This window comes from Sarcophilus harrisii, chromosome 6 (assembly GCF_902635505.1).
Source record: "Sarcophilus harrisii chromosome 6, mSarHar1.11, whole genome shotgun sequence".
Lineage (NCBI taxonomy): Eukaryota > Metazoa > Chordata > Mammalia > Dasyuromorphia > Dasyuridae > Sarcophilus > Sarcophilus harrisii.
Genome location: NC_045431.1, coordinates 185,490,791 through 185,510,216, shown reverse-complemented (window position 1 = coordinate 185,510,216; position 19,426 = coordinate 185,490,791). Strand labels below are relative to the sequence as shown.

General features: G+C 36.6%; 1 protein-coding gene across 2 annotated transcripts in view; it reads left to right on the top strand.

Annotated features, from left to right (window-relative positions):
* RGS12 (regulator of G protein signaling 12) overlaps positions 1-19,426 on the top strand; it is a 226,334-nt gene that overhangs the window by 12,041 nt on the left and 194,867 nt on the right. For both annotated transcript variants that reach the window (XM_031943011.1, XM_031943010.1), the window contains exon 2: positions 12,707-14,680. In XM_031943011.1, the coding sequence (XP_031798871.1) occupies positions 12,806-14,680 (1,875 nt within the window). In that variant the 5' untranslated portion in view covers positions 12,707-12,805. The remainder of the gene's footprint in view (positions 1-12,706; positions 14,681-19,426) is intronic.

Here is a 19,426-nt window from a genome sequence, read left to right as displayed (position 1 = left end):
TGTTGCTTATAATGACTAGTCATATTTGAGTAAACATTCTACTTGATGTGTTACTTTCCCTTCCTATATATTGAGGTTTCTGCTAGAAGGAAATTTATTTCAGCAGTACCAACTAGTAATATTTCTAGAGGGCTTTGGTAGATATGAACTCTTAATTCCCTCTTTCATCTCAGAATATTTCTGATAGTTTACTGACATCCTGTTGTTCTTAATATGAAAAATCCTATTGTTCTTAATATGAAACAATAGCATTTAACATTTTAAAATTTTTGGAGGGTTGGGCATATATGAGAGAGGGAAAGAAGTAGGATGTCTACTGGTTTCTCCTCTCTCTTCTAAGGAATTACTCCATCCTGCCACTTATTTAGCAGCTTAGAAATATTTTCATCAGTGTTGAAATAGATTTTTATTAGTACTTTATAACCGACAAAGATGATAAACAACACAGCAGCTTTATGATTTTTTTCTAACCTAATACTACTTTAAATTTTAATTTTTGTGCTTTTAATTTTGTGCACAAAACTGAACTAGTGCTTAATTCTGTTTCTTAATATCTGTCCATCATAGGACTTCTTGATTTTCTTGAGTACCAAAAATGGATTGAGAGCAGTTATAGCTAATGTACCACTTTTTGGGGGGGTTTGGGGGAGGAAATGATTTGTTATACATCCCTGGAGTTCTAGAGAATTTCAGATTTAGAAGGCTCTTGAGTCCAAACTATGTACTTGCTCAAGAATCTCTTTTGTGATCCTCTTACAAAGTCATCATCTAACCTTAAATCAAAGATTCTGGCAAGACTTCATGACTTCCAAAGATAGCTCATTCAAATTTTGGATATCTCTAATTGTCAGAAAAGTTTCCCCCTTATATCAAGTCCAAACTGCTTCATTATACCTTCTATCCACTACTACTTATTTTGTTCTGTAGGACCAAGCAGAGGAAATCTGATCCCTCTTCTCACTTGATATCTCTTTGCTTTCAAATCCTTGAAGACAAATACAATTCCCTTTACCCCTCAGTTTTCCAGCTTAAATAACCCCAGACTAAATATCCTTCAACATTAGTCTTTAGACTTTTCTGAATGTTCTTTAGCTTGTTTATGCTCTTTTCAAAAAGTCATCCTTGGAACTAGGTCCAGTATTCTAGATGAGATCTGATCAAGGCAAAGAACTTCTGGATTGTAGCCTGTCTTGATCGGTATTTCCTAATATTACAGTGGTTTTTTTTGGTTGCCAACTTGCATTTGACTCATATTGAAGCTTTTATTTTATTAAAATCTCTATGTCTTTTACATATGAACAATTGTCCAGTCATATTTCTTTCCTTCTCTATCCCTTCCCTCATCTCATACTTCTTGGCACCCAAGACTAGGATTTTACTTTTACCTTTATTAAATTTCACCGTATTAAATTCAGCTTTTCATTGTAGCCTATTCAGATCTCTTTGGATCGTGATTAAGTCAGCCAGTATATTAGCTATCTATACTCTCAGCTTGGTGTAATTTGCCTATATGATAAACATGTCATTTATACCTTCATTCAAATAATTGAGAAATGTTAAAGAGGGAACATATCCTTGTTGCAGCTACATGGGACAAAATGTAGAGTGTAAGGCCTGGAGACAGAAAGAATCAGCTTCCTGAGGGACCCTGGACAGTTTATTTAATCTTGTTTGCCTCAGTTTCCTCATCTGTAAAATGAGCTAGAGAAGGAAATGGCAAATCACTCTAGTATCTTTGCCTGGAAAATCCCAAATGGGGTTACAGAATTGGATATGGCTGAAAAAATTGATTGAACAAGGACATATTCTTATTGCATTCCATCAAATATTTCCTTCCAAGTAGATAATGAACTGATACCTCAGACTCTGGGCTCACAGGTTTCTGAGCTTAGGGCCAGACCCACAAAAGGGCTATTTTCTTTTGACTCACTGCCCCAAATCAGAGTTTACTTTAGGAAAATCTCCATACATATACTTATATCTTAAGTTTCCACAAATGTAGGTAATAGGTCTCCAGCTCCTGTGTTAAGCATTAAGAGTAACAAAAGCAGAAGAGGTATAGGACAAACTTTATTTTGCTTTACAAAAAATGTAGATGTGAAGGGCTCATAGGTGCCCATAAATACAGCAAGCACAGATAAATAATCAAAATAGTTCCTCTTGGAAGAGAGTATCACAGGGAAACATAACATTTTGGGAAATCCACCTTTCTCACAGGATCCTTCAGGTCTTTTGAAGATTCATTGCTGTCCTTATGTGAGGCAGACACACTTCAGAACTGCTAGATGGACAGCTTGCTTTCCATCAGATGTGTGATGACCAAGTGACTAATAATAGGGTGGCAATGACACAGTACCATACTTCTGTGGTGTGTTGACATTTGTGATGCTTTCACGTCAGGGACTATGTGGGTGATTATTTTCTACTCTAAAAAGATAAGGTGCCCAGGAACTCTCCTCTCTCTGGAAGCCAAATCCTCAAACTTTGAAACTTAAAATTATGTTTTGCATGACTTAATATGTGGCTTCTAAATTGTGGACAGGGATAAAGAAGAGAATCTAGAACTCAAAAATTATAAAAACAAATGTAAAAAAATTGTTTTGGATCTAATTGGGGAAAATATAAAATTAAATAAAAAAATTAAAAATTAAAAGAAACTTGCGCTTATTCTTAATGAAACCCTCAAGACTGGCATTATCCTCAAGACTGGCATTGCCCACACATCTCCATTCTTTGCTAGATTGATATGTTTTAGGCTCATGCTGCCCAGGAAATTGTTATTTTCTACACAAAAGATTGGGGTTCAGGAACAGGCCTATTAACTTAGGCTTATTGAACATACCTACTTTTACCATATACTTCTACAAATACTATACTGTAGGAACTCTTAGCATGGTCCTTTGCTTAACAATGGGCAAGCATATGTAACTAACCACGACAGCCATTTGTATATGTTTCGGTAGAAAGGAACCTTCATATGTATAGGTTTCACTCTTGGACCCAGGTCTGATTTGATCTGTCTGTCTGCTGAACAGAGAAAAGGGGAGAAGGTAGAAAGTCTGAGTGGATCAGTGCCTCTTTTGGTTGGTCATTCCGCTAAGACTCCTAACCCAACCTTAGTCAAAAACTCCAGTTAGAAGTTGTCTTTATCTTTCTTGTAAGGAGCCCACAGATAAGTTCATATGCTGTAGGTATGTTTGCATGTTCTTAATATAGAAGGACTGAGGGAGAGGTATGATCAAGTTTGTTACTCCTCTTTAGAGAACCATTATTGAGTGCCAGTCAGCCGTTTCTGAGGTTGCCCAAGTGTACTCCTATCTATTCCCCACCTTTCCATCTTGTCTTCAGGATAGTATGAGAGCTTGTTAGTCACATCTCCCTTTCCTAGTAACCTATGGTTATAGTATTTCTTAGAACCCATCAAGGACAGCTAGATTTCAAGTGGCTATTGACAATTTTTGTTGTGACCTTTTCTATCATTCTCTTTGACCTCTGTTATCATTTTGTTCACACAGGTATTGGGCCTATTCCTCCTATGATCTTTTGTTCTACAAAATGGTTTAAAAAAAAAAACAAAAAACTCCTACATTTGTGCTTAATATTCGTCATTAGTATTATTTCTTTTTGAGCTTTAGCACTTCTTGCATAGTTCTATAGGATTGTATCACACATTTATATTTGTTCTCTATTATCAATAGACTTTAGTTTCATGTTTATTATATGCCTTTGAAAAATCTAAATGGAGTTAACTTGCTCATCTCTGTGAATCTTTTTAAATGGCTTCCACTTTTCTTCATTGAATTGTTTCTGTTTATGTCTTCAGAATTTCACACATTTTGAGGTTTCCTATTTTTCTGTGCTGACTCCTTGGAACTTAGGCCAAATCAATAAATATTTATAAAGTGCCTGCTGTTTGGTACTGGGGAAAATACTGGGGATAAAAGACAAAAATGAAATAAAGGATGAGGAAATACTAGGTGAGTGAGACCTCTACTCTTCAGAATCCTGTGATGACAGAGAAATGTTAGACTGTTTTTTTCTTCAAGTACCAAGAAACCAACAGAGCCTTATGTTTGGGTCAGTAAATGCCTGGTGATCAGATCCCAAGAGCATGCTTTCTTGTATTAAGTCCCATTTTCTTATCCCCGTCCCAGAATAGTGGGAGATGAAGCACAACCACTCTACATGTGGAACATATGTTTGGCTCCCAACAGAGTCTGGTGTCAGAATTTGAGTCTTAATGGAAAAAGGTTCCTGATATCTATTGAGGGATATTGGAATTTTTTTCTCTTTTATATGAACAATGAAATAGATAATGCCTGTATGGTAGATTCCAGGATGAAGTAGATCCAAATCCAAATTTAAGTTCTTTTGATGTTGCATATACTGTAGAATTTTAGGATATGCTATCCTGAGTATTTTTACTTTGAACATGTCCACAAGTAAATGCAATATCTATCTATCTATCTATCTATCTATCTATCAGGATGGTGGTGATGTCATCAGAAATGAAAAAATTTGGAGAAAGGATGGGCTTGTTTCTGATGTGTTGAGTTTGAGATGTCTATGTAACATAGCTAGGTAATATAAACAAACCACATGGCTCTCCTGTATGCAAATACACTGTATCAATTGACTGAACTTGGTCCCTCGAGGTATTTTAAAATTCTGGTCTTTCTAGTGTTAAAGGAAGAGAGAGTAGTAGGTCAATGATAGTGGCAAAGGGATAGGCTGCAAGCAGGAGCGAGGATCACAGTAGTGTTCCTCTTCCTCCTAGCCTTGTAAGAAGGAGTACCCAGTATTGGAGAAAGTCGTGGGGATGCATTGTTTTTTGGGGCAGATAAGGTAAAATGAGTGTGGAATAAGAACATGTACATTTTAAAAAGGGTTTGTTAGCATTTGAGCATGGATCCTAGATGCCTTCATGGAATAGAAAGCCAGCAAATAATGTAGACTAGGGGGTGGGGGAACTGAGGTGGGAAGTAATGGGAAGGTGGGGAGTGCTAGGTGGATGCTGGCAGACATAACTGTGCTGAAAAAGGTGTAGGGGAGCAGGAACGGGGGGATGACAATAGAAAATGTGGAGTCATTGCCTGTGACTCTCCAAAGGCCGGAGCTGGCAGGTTTTTAAGTCTTATATGGCTGATAAGGAATAATAAGATGGTGATTAGATCACCCATTCCACACTCAGTAATCTTGGCCCAGGATGTGGGGGATGAAGTGCCCACAGGAGATGCCCTTCCTGTGGCAAAGGCCCCAGAACCTGATCTCTGACTCCCTGGAAGCAAAGACCCTCCTCCCTCCATAGTCTCTGAGGGTCACTGAACAGAGGACTTTGTACTGTCCCTGAGACCTAAAGGCTGAGATCAAACTTGGCTTAGAATTTCCTTTGGAGAAGCATGGATTGTTAAACAGGGGCCATCTGGCAGTCATGTGCTGTAGGAAAAGGACTGGACTGGAAGTCTGGTCACCTTCTTGAGGCTCAGTTTCCTCATCTATAAACAGGAATAATCATACTTGCCCTCCCACCTTCACATAGCCCTGGTAGGGGAAAGCATTTTGTAATTGGGAGTTGTCATTGAGGGCTGCTTATCTGCTTCTCTCCTACTGGATGATGTCAGCCGCTCATTGAGGCCACTCCCAGCACTCATCTTTTTCTGACTCTTGATATTTTTGAGTTTTAATTAAAGTCCTGTTTTTGATGAGCAGGCAGAAGGGCTTGCTTTGAGTCTGACTTTTTCTTCAAAGCCCTCCCTTACACCACAGCAGATGAAGTAGATAGAGCCTCAGTGAATCAGAAAATTGTCCACTCATTAAATAGTACCAGGTGCTTCAGAGGGCTTAGTGGTGCTCTTCTCTAAAGACAGGTCTAAAGGTGGAGAAAGCATCTTTATTAAATGTCAATCTTTGAGCCCATAGTAGAAGGTTTTTTTCCCTGTGTGGTTTTGTGTGTGTGTGTGTGTGTGTGTGTGTGTGTGTGTGTTTTAAATACAACTGTGTTGAGAGTCTGGCTCAATCATTTCTAAGACATCCATGGGAGAACTTTTTTTCTTGGTTAGTCAGATGTCTGCTCCTTATAAACTAAATGTCATCCCAGAATAAATAGATACCATTGTGTTATTTGCCCTGGCACACAATATTTGTATTGTATTTGACATTTCCCTTAAGAGCTGAATCAAAGTAGTTAATTTAAAAAGCAAATATTTGTAACAAGCTTGGAATTTATTTTTAAGTGAAATCTCTAACAATGCATTCTGTTTACCAAATAATGAAACAATGTCTGTGGGATGCAAGATTGACATATAAAGTTGTGTCCTTGTATCAACTCTGTAGATTTAATTTCCCAAAGTTAAATGTTTGAATTTAGTGCTGGATGATTTCAACTGTTAGTTGAAATGACTTCCTGCTTCTCCTCATGTATTTATAAAATGGCCACTAGGAAGACTTATCTTCCTGAGTTCAAATGCGCCCTCAGATTTGAGCTGTTTGACTTTGGGCAAATTAGTTAATCCTGTTTGGCTCAGTTTCTTCATCTGTAAAATGGGCTGGTGAAGGAAATGATAAACTACTCCAGTATCTTTCCAAGAAAATCCCAAATGGGTCATAGTTATATACAGCTGAAAAACTACTGAACAACAAATAACATGTTATGCATTATAAAGAATTGTAATGTTTTTAATGGTGTCTTGTGATTTGTCAACCTCTTTATTTTTTTTTTTTAAGTTCATGTAGAGGTATAAGATTGTTAGAACTGGAAGATCTTAAAAATCATCTAGTATAATCCTATCCTTTTACAAATGTGGAATCTGAGTCATATCAAAGACACAGAGTTGAAAGGGAACTCATTTTGACTAGTTCAGCGCATATTTGAATCCAGATCCCCAAAGGCTTAATGTCCAGGCTAGCTTTCTGGAGGGCCTTGGGACTAGCCTTGGTGTCAGCAGAATAATCACCACAATAGTCAGGCATAAAGTCCTTATTGTCTCCTTCAATCTCTGAACCAGTCTGAACCAGTTTCCCCCATAGTGCATGAGGCAGGAGAAGCCACCGTGAGGATAGTCAAAGATAGAATCTCTATCTTCCAATCTTTGTTAGCCCTTATATATCTTATTGCAATTACATCATTGTAGCATACTGATTATGTATGAACTAGAGAACCATTACATCACCATACCATGTACTAAGTATATATGAACTAAAGAACCATCATCTCATCAATTCCACTGTTAACACCTTGTTTCAAGTATACTTCTCCAAAGTTCCGTCCTCTACACGAAGTGGGCATGTAACTTCACTTTGAAGACTTTAGACAGTGTGGGGATAAGGCTGGTGGGGGTAGTGAGTGAGAGATGAGGGTAGGGAATGAGAAGTCCGGGTTGGAGATAGGAAGGACTACTATTTCTCAAGGCAGTTTATTCTACCTTTGTGTAATAAATTGTTGGGAAGATTTTTCTTGCATAGTACTTAATTCTGTCTTCTTCTAACTTCTTTCTAGACAGAGTGCCAAATAGAACATAAAAACAACAAATATTAAGTGTTTATGGTATGCATTTATGGTAATACAATGCTCTGTGTTAGGCAGTGAGAGAGGGAAAGCATTTGTTTCATGTTTTAGAGGACTTAATAAGGCAGAGACAGATAACTTTAATATGCAAAATTACACTATAAGTGCACAACAGAATCATAAAACAAAATGAGATGATAGATCCAAGAGGAAAGCCCTGTCAACTGAAGAAATTATGGAAGATTTCCTGAATTAGATGGCATTTGTGATTTAAAGAATGGGTAGAAATTCAGTAGGTGGAGAGAGAGGAAAGTCATTCCTTGAATAGGAAACAGCATGTTCAAAGGCATGAAAAAATGCAATTTTTGCTTGAGGGACAGTTTCCTCATGAAAGGCTCTCACACAGGGCAAAACCAGGTTAGGGTAACCTGTGAGCCAAAAACCTGTCTGTAAGTTATCCCAAACATGTGAAGGCTTTTCCAGTTGGAATGGATGGATGAGGACATTTGTTCCAATGGCTGACACAGGTGTTCTGGAGAGCTTAGACTTGGTCAGACATTGAAGACGCCAAGGTCATCTGCTGCTCCCTGGGCCATCACTAATCGTCCTGATTTTTGTTTTGCCACTGGACTTCAGTAGTCCAGGAAGAGAGGATGAGGCTGATAACTTTGTGTAGCTCTGCCTCTTGTAAATCCAATTCACACACCAATATCATTGGTTCTCTTTGAACATGGAAGACAACTACATGTCTATGTTGTGGGTACTAGGTACTATTGTAAGTCTGGGGGTTACAAGTACAAAGGATGAAACAATCCCTCTCCTCAAGGTAATTATTGTAGATGAGTGAACTGTATTTATAATTATAGATTCACCTATTGGTATACCCAAAATCCACTTGGAGACATTTATGTAAGTTATTTTTAGCATGTTTTTCAGGGATTTGGGGCTCTCATTTTATAAGAAGATTTTGGAAAGAAAGGGTCTCAGGTAACGCCCATCAGATAGCATTTATTAAGCACTTATTGTGTTCTAGTACTCTTCTAAGCCCTGGGAAGGCAAAGAAAGGCAAAAGAGAGCTTCCTTGGGAAACTTAACCTAACGGAGAGACAATATACAAACAATTGTACGGATAAGCTATAATACAGGGTAAATTGAAATAATCACCAGAGCAGAAGTGCTAGAATTGAGATTAGGAAGGACTTCTATAGGAGGTAGGATTTTAGTTGAGACTTGAAGGATATCAGGGAAGCCGGGAGGTAGAGATGAAGAGAAAGCATTCCAGACATGTTAGGTAGATACTGACAATGCCGGGACCTCAGAGATGGAGTGTCTTGTTTGAAGATCGGTAAGAAGACCAGTGTTACTGTATAGAAATATACATGAAGGCATCAGTAATGATCCTGATTCCAAAGGATCCTGGGGAGATAGTTCATGAATTGTCTTGTGAATTTGGATTCTTGGGTGAAAAGCAGCACCATATAGTGGTTAAGGTTAGCAAGCTGATGATTGTCTGAGTCCCATCTCTGCCACTTATTGGTCAGGATGGTAGGATGGTATAATGTTACTACTTTCCTATTTTATAGGATTAATGTGAAGCCTAAAAGAATGTGTGTGTGTGTAATGCATATATTTTGTACTTTTTCTTTAGGGCTTCTATGAATTATAGTGTCCTTGTATTTCAGATATTTGTTCAAACTCAAGGGGAGGAAGGCTATTTGCTTCACTCAAATTTTTTCATCCATACTGTAGCCAGGTGTTATATGACTTCTAGCTAGTGATGAGTAAATTGTTGTTTTTTTAAATTAGCTCATTCAGTTTGTTCAGGAACATTAGCAACCTAATTACTGAAATAACTAAATTGTTGTTGAGCTAATATAATAAAGTTGTTTGCCCTTTGCTTCTTCCTTCTCCTTTCCTTAAGCAAGTAAATATGAAACCACCGAGGCTCAAAGTTCATTACATATATTGATTTTTTTTTTCTTAACCAAAGCTTTAAAAGGCTGTGACCTCATAATGAAAAGAGCGTGATGTTGGGTAAATGGATGGCTGTCTAAAACCCTTTAAGTTAATGGAGTGTGTTATTAGATATTATATGCCAAACATTTCATGGTTGTTTTATTTTAGCATTTTGGACATTATATTTTTAGAGGTCTTTTTAGTCTTCTAAATGCTTATGAATCCACAATGCTTTTCACATCCCAACAAGGTAGGTGTGGTTGTTTTTGTTATTTTTTTACAGAAGAGAGATTAAAAAATATGAAAGAATTAAATGAATTGCTTGAGCTCTTATACTTTTATACTTAAGATAAATGTGATCTCATAAATGTGTGCAATTCCTTCAGTGATGCAGATTACCACCCTCTCTATACTCTCATCATCCTATGCTACTCTTATCTGATTCTGGAATATCAAGACAGTTTTCACTGATCATTTCTTTTTTTTGCTTAATCATCATGAGGGAGAAAGTTGATTTGTTTGGTTATTGAAGAAAAATATAAGAATAGTAGGTGGAATTGCAAAGAGATGAATTTTATAAGAAAATTATCTTATATATCCTTCTCTGGAATTGATATAACCTTAGTGTCCTTTTTGAATTATGGTGTGGAGAATGGAATACAATATACCTATTATGGTGTTTGATCATCCCCTTGAACATGATGATTCTTTTAATGCAAAGGCTATAATGCAATAAAACTTCTAATAGTATCTATATCACTGATCATTTCTTGAAAGATGCTGTGTAGACCCTCCTACCCCCCTTTTTATTATGGCTTTAAAGTAGTCCAATAATTTTTTCATTATTTTTTTGTGCTTTCTTTACCAAGCTGTTGATTTTTGTTTTTCATGATTTTCTTACATCATTGTTATTTCTTTTCTCAATTTTTCTTCTACCTCTCTTATTTGATTTTTAAAATCCATTTTGTGCTCTTCTGGGAATTCTTTTTGAGTTAGAGACCAATTCACTCTTTGAGACTTTGGATGTAGTAGCAGTTTTGATTCTGTGGTCTTCTTATGAATTTATTTTTTGATCTTTCCTGTCACTGTAGTAACTTTCTATGGTCTTATTATTATTGTGGTGGTTTGCTCATTTTTAAGCCTATTTACTGATTTTTAACTTTATGTTAAACTTGGGTCTGCTCCTAGCATGGAAGCTGCATTGTCCCAAGGTTGAGGTTTTCTGTACAGCTGTTTTCAGAGTTACTTCTGAAAATCTGTAAGTTTTTAGTTCTTCCAAGATGGTGTGTTTGCTGCTCTTCTGGTGAGTGACCGACCATAAGTACTCCTTTCTGCCGTGGAACTATGACCAGGGTTTCTGCTCCCCTGCAGCTTTAAGCTCTGGTGTATTAGTGCTCCTCCCTGCCCTGTGATTGCAATCCAGGATTTTGACCCGATGTGTGTATGGGCAATACCACCTGTGCCAACAAAGGCACCTCTTTAATCTTTCTGACCAGTTGTCTGACCCATTTACTATCTGTGGGATGAGAACTCTGGAAGCTGCTGCGGGAGTGATTCAGCTGGCTTTCCAGGGGATTGCCTATGCTAGACTATGCTCCATTGTCACCCCAATGCAACAAGACCTTTCTAAGTTGTCTTGGGTTGGAACATTGTTTCACCCCATGCTTTTGTAGTCTCCGCTACTTCAGAATTAATTTTAAGGTAGTATTTAATGTTTGGAGGGGAATTTGGGAGAGCTCAGGTAAGGGCCTGCCTTTTCTTTGTCATTTTGACCCTTCCTTCCACCTTCTTTGAAATTCGTGATATATTAGGTATTTTATATCCACATAGCATCATTGGAAAAAATGCTTTTTTTTTTTTTTTTTAAGGATAAAAGTGACTATGGTCACGCACTTTTTGTGCTGCTGTTCTAACTGAACAGCATAGTGTAGACAGCACCTAGTCTTCATCCTCTTGGTTTTTCCTGAATAGTTAGTTTGAACACTTTGGAGTGGTTTCTAATCTCCTTATGAGATAGCAGTGTTTTGGGTCTTAAAAAAAATATGAGCATGTGGAAATCTCTACCAGCTATAGATAAGCCCTCTTTGGTTTGGCTCTGTGTTGGACATTCTCTAAGACAACAACAAATACATTTGGCTCATTCATTTCTTCCTATATGTTAGGCATGATAATTGCCAGAAGATTGTCGAACAAAATGATGCCTTTTGAAATATCTTTCAAGGAATCTTGTATGATTTTGGCATTTGCGTGGGAGGCACTTTATTAGGATAGCATTCTTAAGGTGGCATTTTGTTTTACCTGCTCAAATGTTTTTTTGTTTTTCTCAAGTATTAAGCCAAACAAATAATCAACAAATAAGCACAGTGGGGTCTTGTATTCTCTTTACTTTTTAGTCATTTGTGTGACTGGAAAATTGTGTTATATTATAAAATATTGTTTATAAAAGCCTACCCTTTTTACCTCTTTAGTTAGAGTGGCTAATATATGTATAGATTAATCCCATAAAACTATTATAAAGATGGGAAAGCTAAAGTTCATTTTATTAATTTTGGCTCATTGTTTTAGCCTGCTGAGAGCTTTTGGAATTTCTGTTCTGTCTTTTATCAAAATCAAGATTCCCCAAAATTCCAACTGCCTTAAAAGACAGAATGATGTAGCCAATGCTCATCATTAAGCATAAGAAAAAAAATTGTGAAAGAATATAGTCACGTCAAATGGTATTGTCAAAGGAAAACTCTTAACTGCATTTTGAGGTTTACTTGTATCTTTATTGTTTTTTTTTGCCTAAATATTTATTCTGTGATGGTCCCTATTATTTGTAATCAAATTTGATTAAGATATTCCTTAAATTTAAGGTAATTAAACAATGAGGCTTTTATTTAAATTGTACTCTGCTGCTTTACTGTGGGATGGAGATGATCTAAGGAATTTATGTCAGTGGACCCCTAGCTTTAGCAGGTATTACAGAGTTGGAGAAGTGTCAAATCAAGTGCCTGACAATTGTCCCTCAGCCCTGTATATGAAGATCATCCTACTTGGTCATCAGCGGGTTGGCACTAAGAACTATTTAGGTTTTTTATTTGTTTGTTTGTTTTGGCTTGGGCTATTTACTCAGTCTATTAAGATGTGCAAGGATTATAATTTGCACTAGTAGGGTACCTTATGTATTAAATTGTGTAACTTTTGAATAACTGAATTATTGGAAAAGGAAAACTTAAGTTATGATGTATTTATTTTATTCCACAGAGCATAATCGTGGGAAAGAATGATTGCATCAAGCATTCTATGAAATATGGATACAAATTAAAATAATTAAGGGATTCTCATTCTCAAAAACACAACAAAATGTATAAACCAGCGGAGACAGTGAAACGTCGACTCAATGTGCATGCACCACCAAGGATCAGAAGTGTGGATGTTGCCAGAGGACGAGCAGGATATGGATTTACCCTTTCTGGACAAGCACCTTGTGTTCTTAGTTGTGTTATGAAAGGGAGCCCTGCAGACTACGTTGGACTAAAAGCTGGAGACCAGATATTTGCTGTCAATGACATCAATGTAAAAAAGGCTTCTCATGAAGATGTAGTCAAGCTCATAGGGAAATGTTCTGGGGTGCTACATATGATAATTTGTGAAGGCATCAGTCATATGGACTCTTGTTCTAGTGATGAAGAAGTTGGATTTTATGAAGGAAAAGGCTGGCTAAAGCCCAAACTTGATTCCAAAGCATTAGGTATCAACAGAGCAGAGAGAGTTGTTGAAGAAATGCAGTCTGGAGGAATTTTTAGCATGATCTTTGAAAATCCTACTCTTTGTGCTGCCAGTTCAGATCACTCAAAACTAAAACAAAGATCTCTTTCAGAGTCGGCTGCTGCCGCCTCTCGGTTTGACATTGCACAGGAAAGTCTAACTAGCCCAAATTATAATCTCCATTCTAAGGATGAAATGTCTAAAGTCATACATGATGATTCAGTTTTCAGTATTGGATTAGAAAATCATGATGACTTTGGATTAGATGCAAGCATTTTGAATGTTGCCATGGTAGTAGGTTATCTAGGTTCAATAGAACTTCCTTCAACTAGCTCCAACCTTGAATATGATAGTCTGCAGGCTATTCGTGGATGTATGAGACGCTTGCGGGCTGAACAGAAAATACATTCATTGGTGATGATGAAGATTATGCATGACTGCATTCAACTCTGCACTGACAAAGCTGGAGTAGTGGCTGAATATCCTGCAGAGAAACTGGCATTTAGTGCAGTATGTCCGGATGACAGAAGGTTCTTTGGACTGGTCACCATGCAGACTAATGATGATGGAAGTTTAGCTCAGGAAGATGAAGGAGTTTTGAGAACTTCTTGTCACGTTTTTATGGTAGATCCAGAACTATTTAGCCATAAAATTCATCAAGGCATTGCAAGACGATTTGGGTTTGACTGTACAGCTGATCCAGACACTAATGGTTGTTTAGAGTTCCCAACATCATCTTTACCTGTTTTGCAATTTATTTCAGTCCTATATAGAGACATGGGAGAACTGATTGAAGGAATGAGAGCACGGGCCTTCCTGGATGGTGATGCTGATGCCCATCAGAATAACAGCACAAGTAGCAATAGTGATAGTGGCATTGGCAACTTCAACCAGGAAGAAAAAAGCAACAGAGTTCTGGTGGTAGATTTGGGGGGCAGTTCAAGCAAGCACATTCCTAGTAATTTATGGGAAAATCCAGGAGGAAGAGCCCCAAACCTACCTGCTGCTCACTGGAATGGTTTCTGTCATGATTCAGAAGGAAGTTCTTTAGAACCAACTCAGAATGATAAATTCTGTGAGTTAAATAAGCATTTAGGACCTTCTTCCCGAATGGAGATTCCTCTTGTTTCTTCACGGAGTTCAGTCCCTCCTTCCAAAAGAAGTGCCACGGGTATGGGTGGGGGTGCCAACCAAAGGTGGCTGCCTGTGCATGTGCTCCAGGAGTGGCAACATGGCCATGCCAGTGATCAGGAGTCATACACGGACTCTACGGATGGATGGTCGAGTGTGAACTGTGGCACACTTCCTCCTCCAATGAATAAGATTCCAGCCGACCGCTACAGGGTTGAGGGCAGCTTTGTTCAGCCTCAGCTAAGTGCTCACAAGAGTGAATGGTCTAAAAAAGCTTTTGGAATGCAGAACTTTTTTGGCCCTCATAGAAATGTTAGAAAGATGAAAGAAGACAAAAAGGTAAGCATTGTTATGAATGGTCTTAGAATAGTCTTAAACAACAGCAGCTTGGATGAGTCAATTATTTTGGTCAATTATTTAAGAAGTCATATAAGTTTGCTTTTTATATATAACTGTCATATGCACAGTACTTTACTTTTCCAAATTCAGTAGAGCCTCATGTTAAGAAAATTGACAAGATAAAAATGTTAATTGATAAAGCAGGTTTCTTTTGCAAAACACAAAAAACTAAGAGCCCTTATTCTTTACTTGATTTGACAAGATTCATTCAGGGTTCAGATTTCTATTAATTATTTGTTATATCAAATATGTTCAAAATTATATTTACACAGCCCCTTTAGGAACATGATTGTTCAAAAATGAAGTAGAAATTGAATCACAGAATCCTAGTTTTGGCAGGGAATATTTAGAAAATGAAGCAGTAATCATAAAGAGCCAGCCATGTCCTCATCAGAATGGATTATACCAAACTAATGTCATTAAAAAAAAAAAGGTTATTAAACTGGTGGATCAAGGAAATGCTACAGATGTAGTTTACCCGGATGTTAACAAAGCATTTGGTAAACCTTTTCATGGCATTTTGGTTGAAAATATAGAGAAATGTGAGCTAGACAACAGTGTTGTTTTAGGCAGATGGAGACTAGATTGGATGGTTGGTCACAAAGAACATTCATTAATGGTGATGTCACCAAGGAAGGTGGTTTCCAATAGAATGTCCCAGGAATTAGTGCTTGACCTTATGCTGTTTAACATTTTCATCAGTGAATTGGCTAAAACACATAAGTGGCATTTTTATCAATTCTTTCAGATGTCATAACTGGGAAGGATCATAAAGGTGTATTTAAAGAAGTATTTTAAAAAGTCTTGATAGGCTGCAATACTGGGCTGAATCAGAAATAGCTTTTAACAGGGATATATGTCTTATACTTTGGGTTAAAAAATCAACTTCATAAGTATAATGGGAAATATAGATAAGTAATGGTTTGTCTGAAAATGAACTGAGTTAATGGAAAGTAAGGTCAATGTAAGTCAAGGATAGCCAAGAAACTCAATAAAGTCGTTCTTCACCCTACATTAAGAAAAACATAGTTTCCAAGAACAATAATGCCTAATCCTATTGTACTTTCTCTTGGTCAAGCCAAATAATTTAGCATTCATTTCTAGGAACTTCACTTTTGGAAGGACTTTGATAAGTTGGGAGAGTATCTGGAAGGATAATAAAATGGTGAGGGTTCTTGAATTCTTGCCATATGAGAATTGGCTGAAGGAATTAAGGAAGAACTTAGATAGGAGAGTAGGATATGATAATTGTCTTCCAAGTATTTAAAAGACTGTCTTATTGAAAAATGGATTAAACTTGCTATTCTTGGCTTCTAGCTGTAGAATTCAGAGAAATGGCTAAAAGTTTTAAAGAGAATTTTGATTTGATATAAGGAAATACTATTAGAAATATACAAAAATGGAATTGGTTTAGATTCTCATTCAAGGTCTTCAAGCAAGGAACACTTTTTTGAAATGTAGAGAGAATTTTATTTTCAGCTGGATTGGATGACTTACTGATCCTAACTCTTAAAATTCCACCATTAGAAAGCACATAATCCAGTTTCCTTGTTTGATAGGTGAAGAAACTTACCTGAAAAGAGCAAACTCATTTTCAGATGAGGAAAAAATTTGCTTCAGGTAATTCAGATAGTAAACATCAGGACCAAAATTATTGTTTAAAATGATACTATGAACTCTAAAGAAATGTTTTGACATCTTTATTTCTCATTTAAAGAAAATGCTTATTATTGTATTGCTTTAAATAAAGATAAACATATTTGTTTCTGAATGAATGTTTTATTTGAGGAAAATGGGTGAGATTAAATGCTCAACCAGGAATGTTACATGCTGATAAAATTTGAGTTAGTTAACAAGGATTATAATGTTCAGGTAATGAAGTTTAGGAGATCTATTGTAGTTAAACTTTATGGCTTTGAGATTCACTAGCTGTACAACTCAGTAATCAGTTAATCTCTCTGATCCTCAGTATCCTTATCTATAAAATAGGAATTCTTAGACTACCTAATGTCATAGACATATTGTGAAGACCATGTTTTATAAACCTGTCATGCTACAGAAATAGGAGAACTTTTATTCTGTTCTGTTGCTTCTCTGTAGGTAAAATAAGTCGCATTTCTGTGACACTTAATGTTTTATGAAGTAATTTATTTAACAACAGTCTTATGTGGATAGGTAGTGCCATTACTATTCTCATTTGGTACCTGAAGAAACCTAGACACAGAAAGATTTAATGACTTGACTAAATGACAGAGTTAGTAAATAGAGCAAGGAAGGGCTTACATCTAGATCTTCTGAGACTGACTGTTGAACTTTTAGCATCAATTGGCTTTTCATTCTTTTTTCTTTCTCAAATTCTGACTAAATATTACTCTAGAAAGTAGCATAAGCCTGTAGATGCCTATAATTCCAGATGTGAATGTAAAATGAAAGCATTGAAATGTTTAAAGATGACTAATTTCCTACCTTTACATCCCATTCCAACTTATTCTCCTTTTCCTTCAGCCTTGCACTTCTAATGAGGGGAAATAGAAAGTGAGCAAGGAAAGAACTTAAAAGTCCTTGAGTTTTGTGACAGGAAAGGGAAAGTGTATGCAAGCTGAACTGATTATCATCTCCATATCACCCTTTGAATCAGATAAAAGGTATGGCCAGAATAGTGGGTACCACAAGAATATACAAATAGAATCCTAGGATTATTTTGTTCAAATGAATTATGACATGATTTGAGGCCATTTTAAGAATAAGACACCATTCAAAGGAGATGAACAGACAATTTTCAGATGAAGAAATTGAAACTATTCATAGTCACATGAAAAGGTGGTGCTCCAAATCACAATTGATCAGAAGAATGAAAATTAAAGACAACTCTGAGATTCCATTACACACCTCTCAGATTGACTAAGATGACAGGAAAAGATAATGATGAATGTTGGAGGGGATGTGGGAAAACTGGAACACTGATACATTGTTGGTGGAACTGTGAACGAATCCAACCATTCTGGAGAGCAATCTGGAATTATGTTCAAAAAGTTATCAAATTGTGCATTCCCTTTGATCCAGCAGTGCTATTACTGGGCTTATTTCCCAAAGAGATACTAAAGAAGGGAAAGGGACCCACACGTGCAAAAATGTTTGTGGCAGCCCTTTTTGTAATGGCAAGAAACTGGAAACTGAGTGGATGTCCATCAATTGGAGATTGGCTGAATAAATTGTGGTATATGAATGTAATAGAATATTGTTGTTCTGTAAGAAATAACCAGCAGGATGATTTCAGAGAGACCTGGAGAGACTTACATGAACTGATGCTAAGTGAAATGAGCAGAACCAGGAGATCATTATATACTTCAACAACAATACTATATGATGATCAATTCTGATGGAAGTGGCTCTCTTCAACAATGAGAGGATCCAAATCAGTTCCAATTGTTCAGTAATGAAGAGAATCAGCTACGCCCAGAGAGAGAACTATGGGAAATGAGTGTGGACCACAACATAGCATTTACACTCTTTCTGTAATTGTTTGCTTGCATTTTTGTTTTCCTTCTCAGATTTTTTTACCTTCTTTCTAGATCCGATTTTTCTTGTGCACAAGATAGCTGTATAAATATGTATACATATATTGTATTTAACATATACTTTAACATATTTAACATCTATTGGACTACCTGCCATCTAGGGGAAGGGAGTGGGGAGAAGGAACGAAAAAGTGGGAACTGAAGGTTTTGCAAGGGTCAGTGTTGAACAATTACCCACGCATATGTTTTGTAAATAAAAAGCTATAATAATAATAATAATGATAGAAAGAATAAGAGACCATTTATTCAAATATTGTATATTTATTTTCACATTAAAATTTTATGATAAAATCTGGCATGTTTCTATTGCTCTTCTTAATCAACTCTTCCTCTTTCTTGTTGTCTCTTGAAATGTGGATGGGTATTCATAGTGATGGTCCTGTAGCCTTGAAAGATCTCATTTTGTTTTCTGAGTCTTCGAAAAGAGATTCACTTATTTAATTGGACAAGCCTGTATTAGGAACATGCTATATGCTAAACACTCTCTTAGGGCTCTTGGGATACAAGGACTTTTTGTTGTCTTCTTTTTTTTAAGTTAATAGTTCTTATCCCAAAAGAGCATATAAACTATATTAAATTAATTTCGAGTCATATCTCTTTTTTAAAAAAAATGAAAGCTTTTTATTTAAAAAGCATATGCATGGATAATTTTTTCCAGCATTGACCCTTGCAAAACCTTATGTTCCAAATTATCCCCTCCTTCCCCCCACTCCCTCCCCTAGCTGTCAGGTAGTCCAATACATATTAAATATGTTGAAATACATGTTAGATCCAACAAATGTATACATATTTATACAGTTATCTTGATGCACAAGAAAAATCAGATCAAGAAGGAAGAAAAAGAAAAACTGAGAAAGAAAACAAAATGCAAATAACAGAAAGAATGAGAATGCTATGTTGTGTTCCCACAGTCATCTCTGGGTGTAGATGGCTCTCTTCATTACTGAACGATTGGACCTGATTTGAATCATCTCATTGTTGAAGAGAGCCACGGCCATCAGAATTGATATTTGTATAGTCTTCTTGTTGCCATGTACAATGATCTCCTGGTTCTGCTCATTTCACTTAGCATCAGTTCATGAAAGTCTCTCCAGGCCTCTCTGAAATT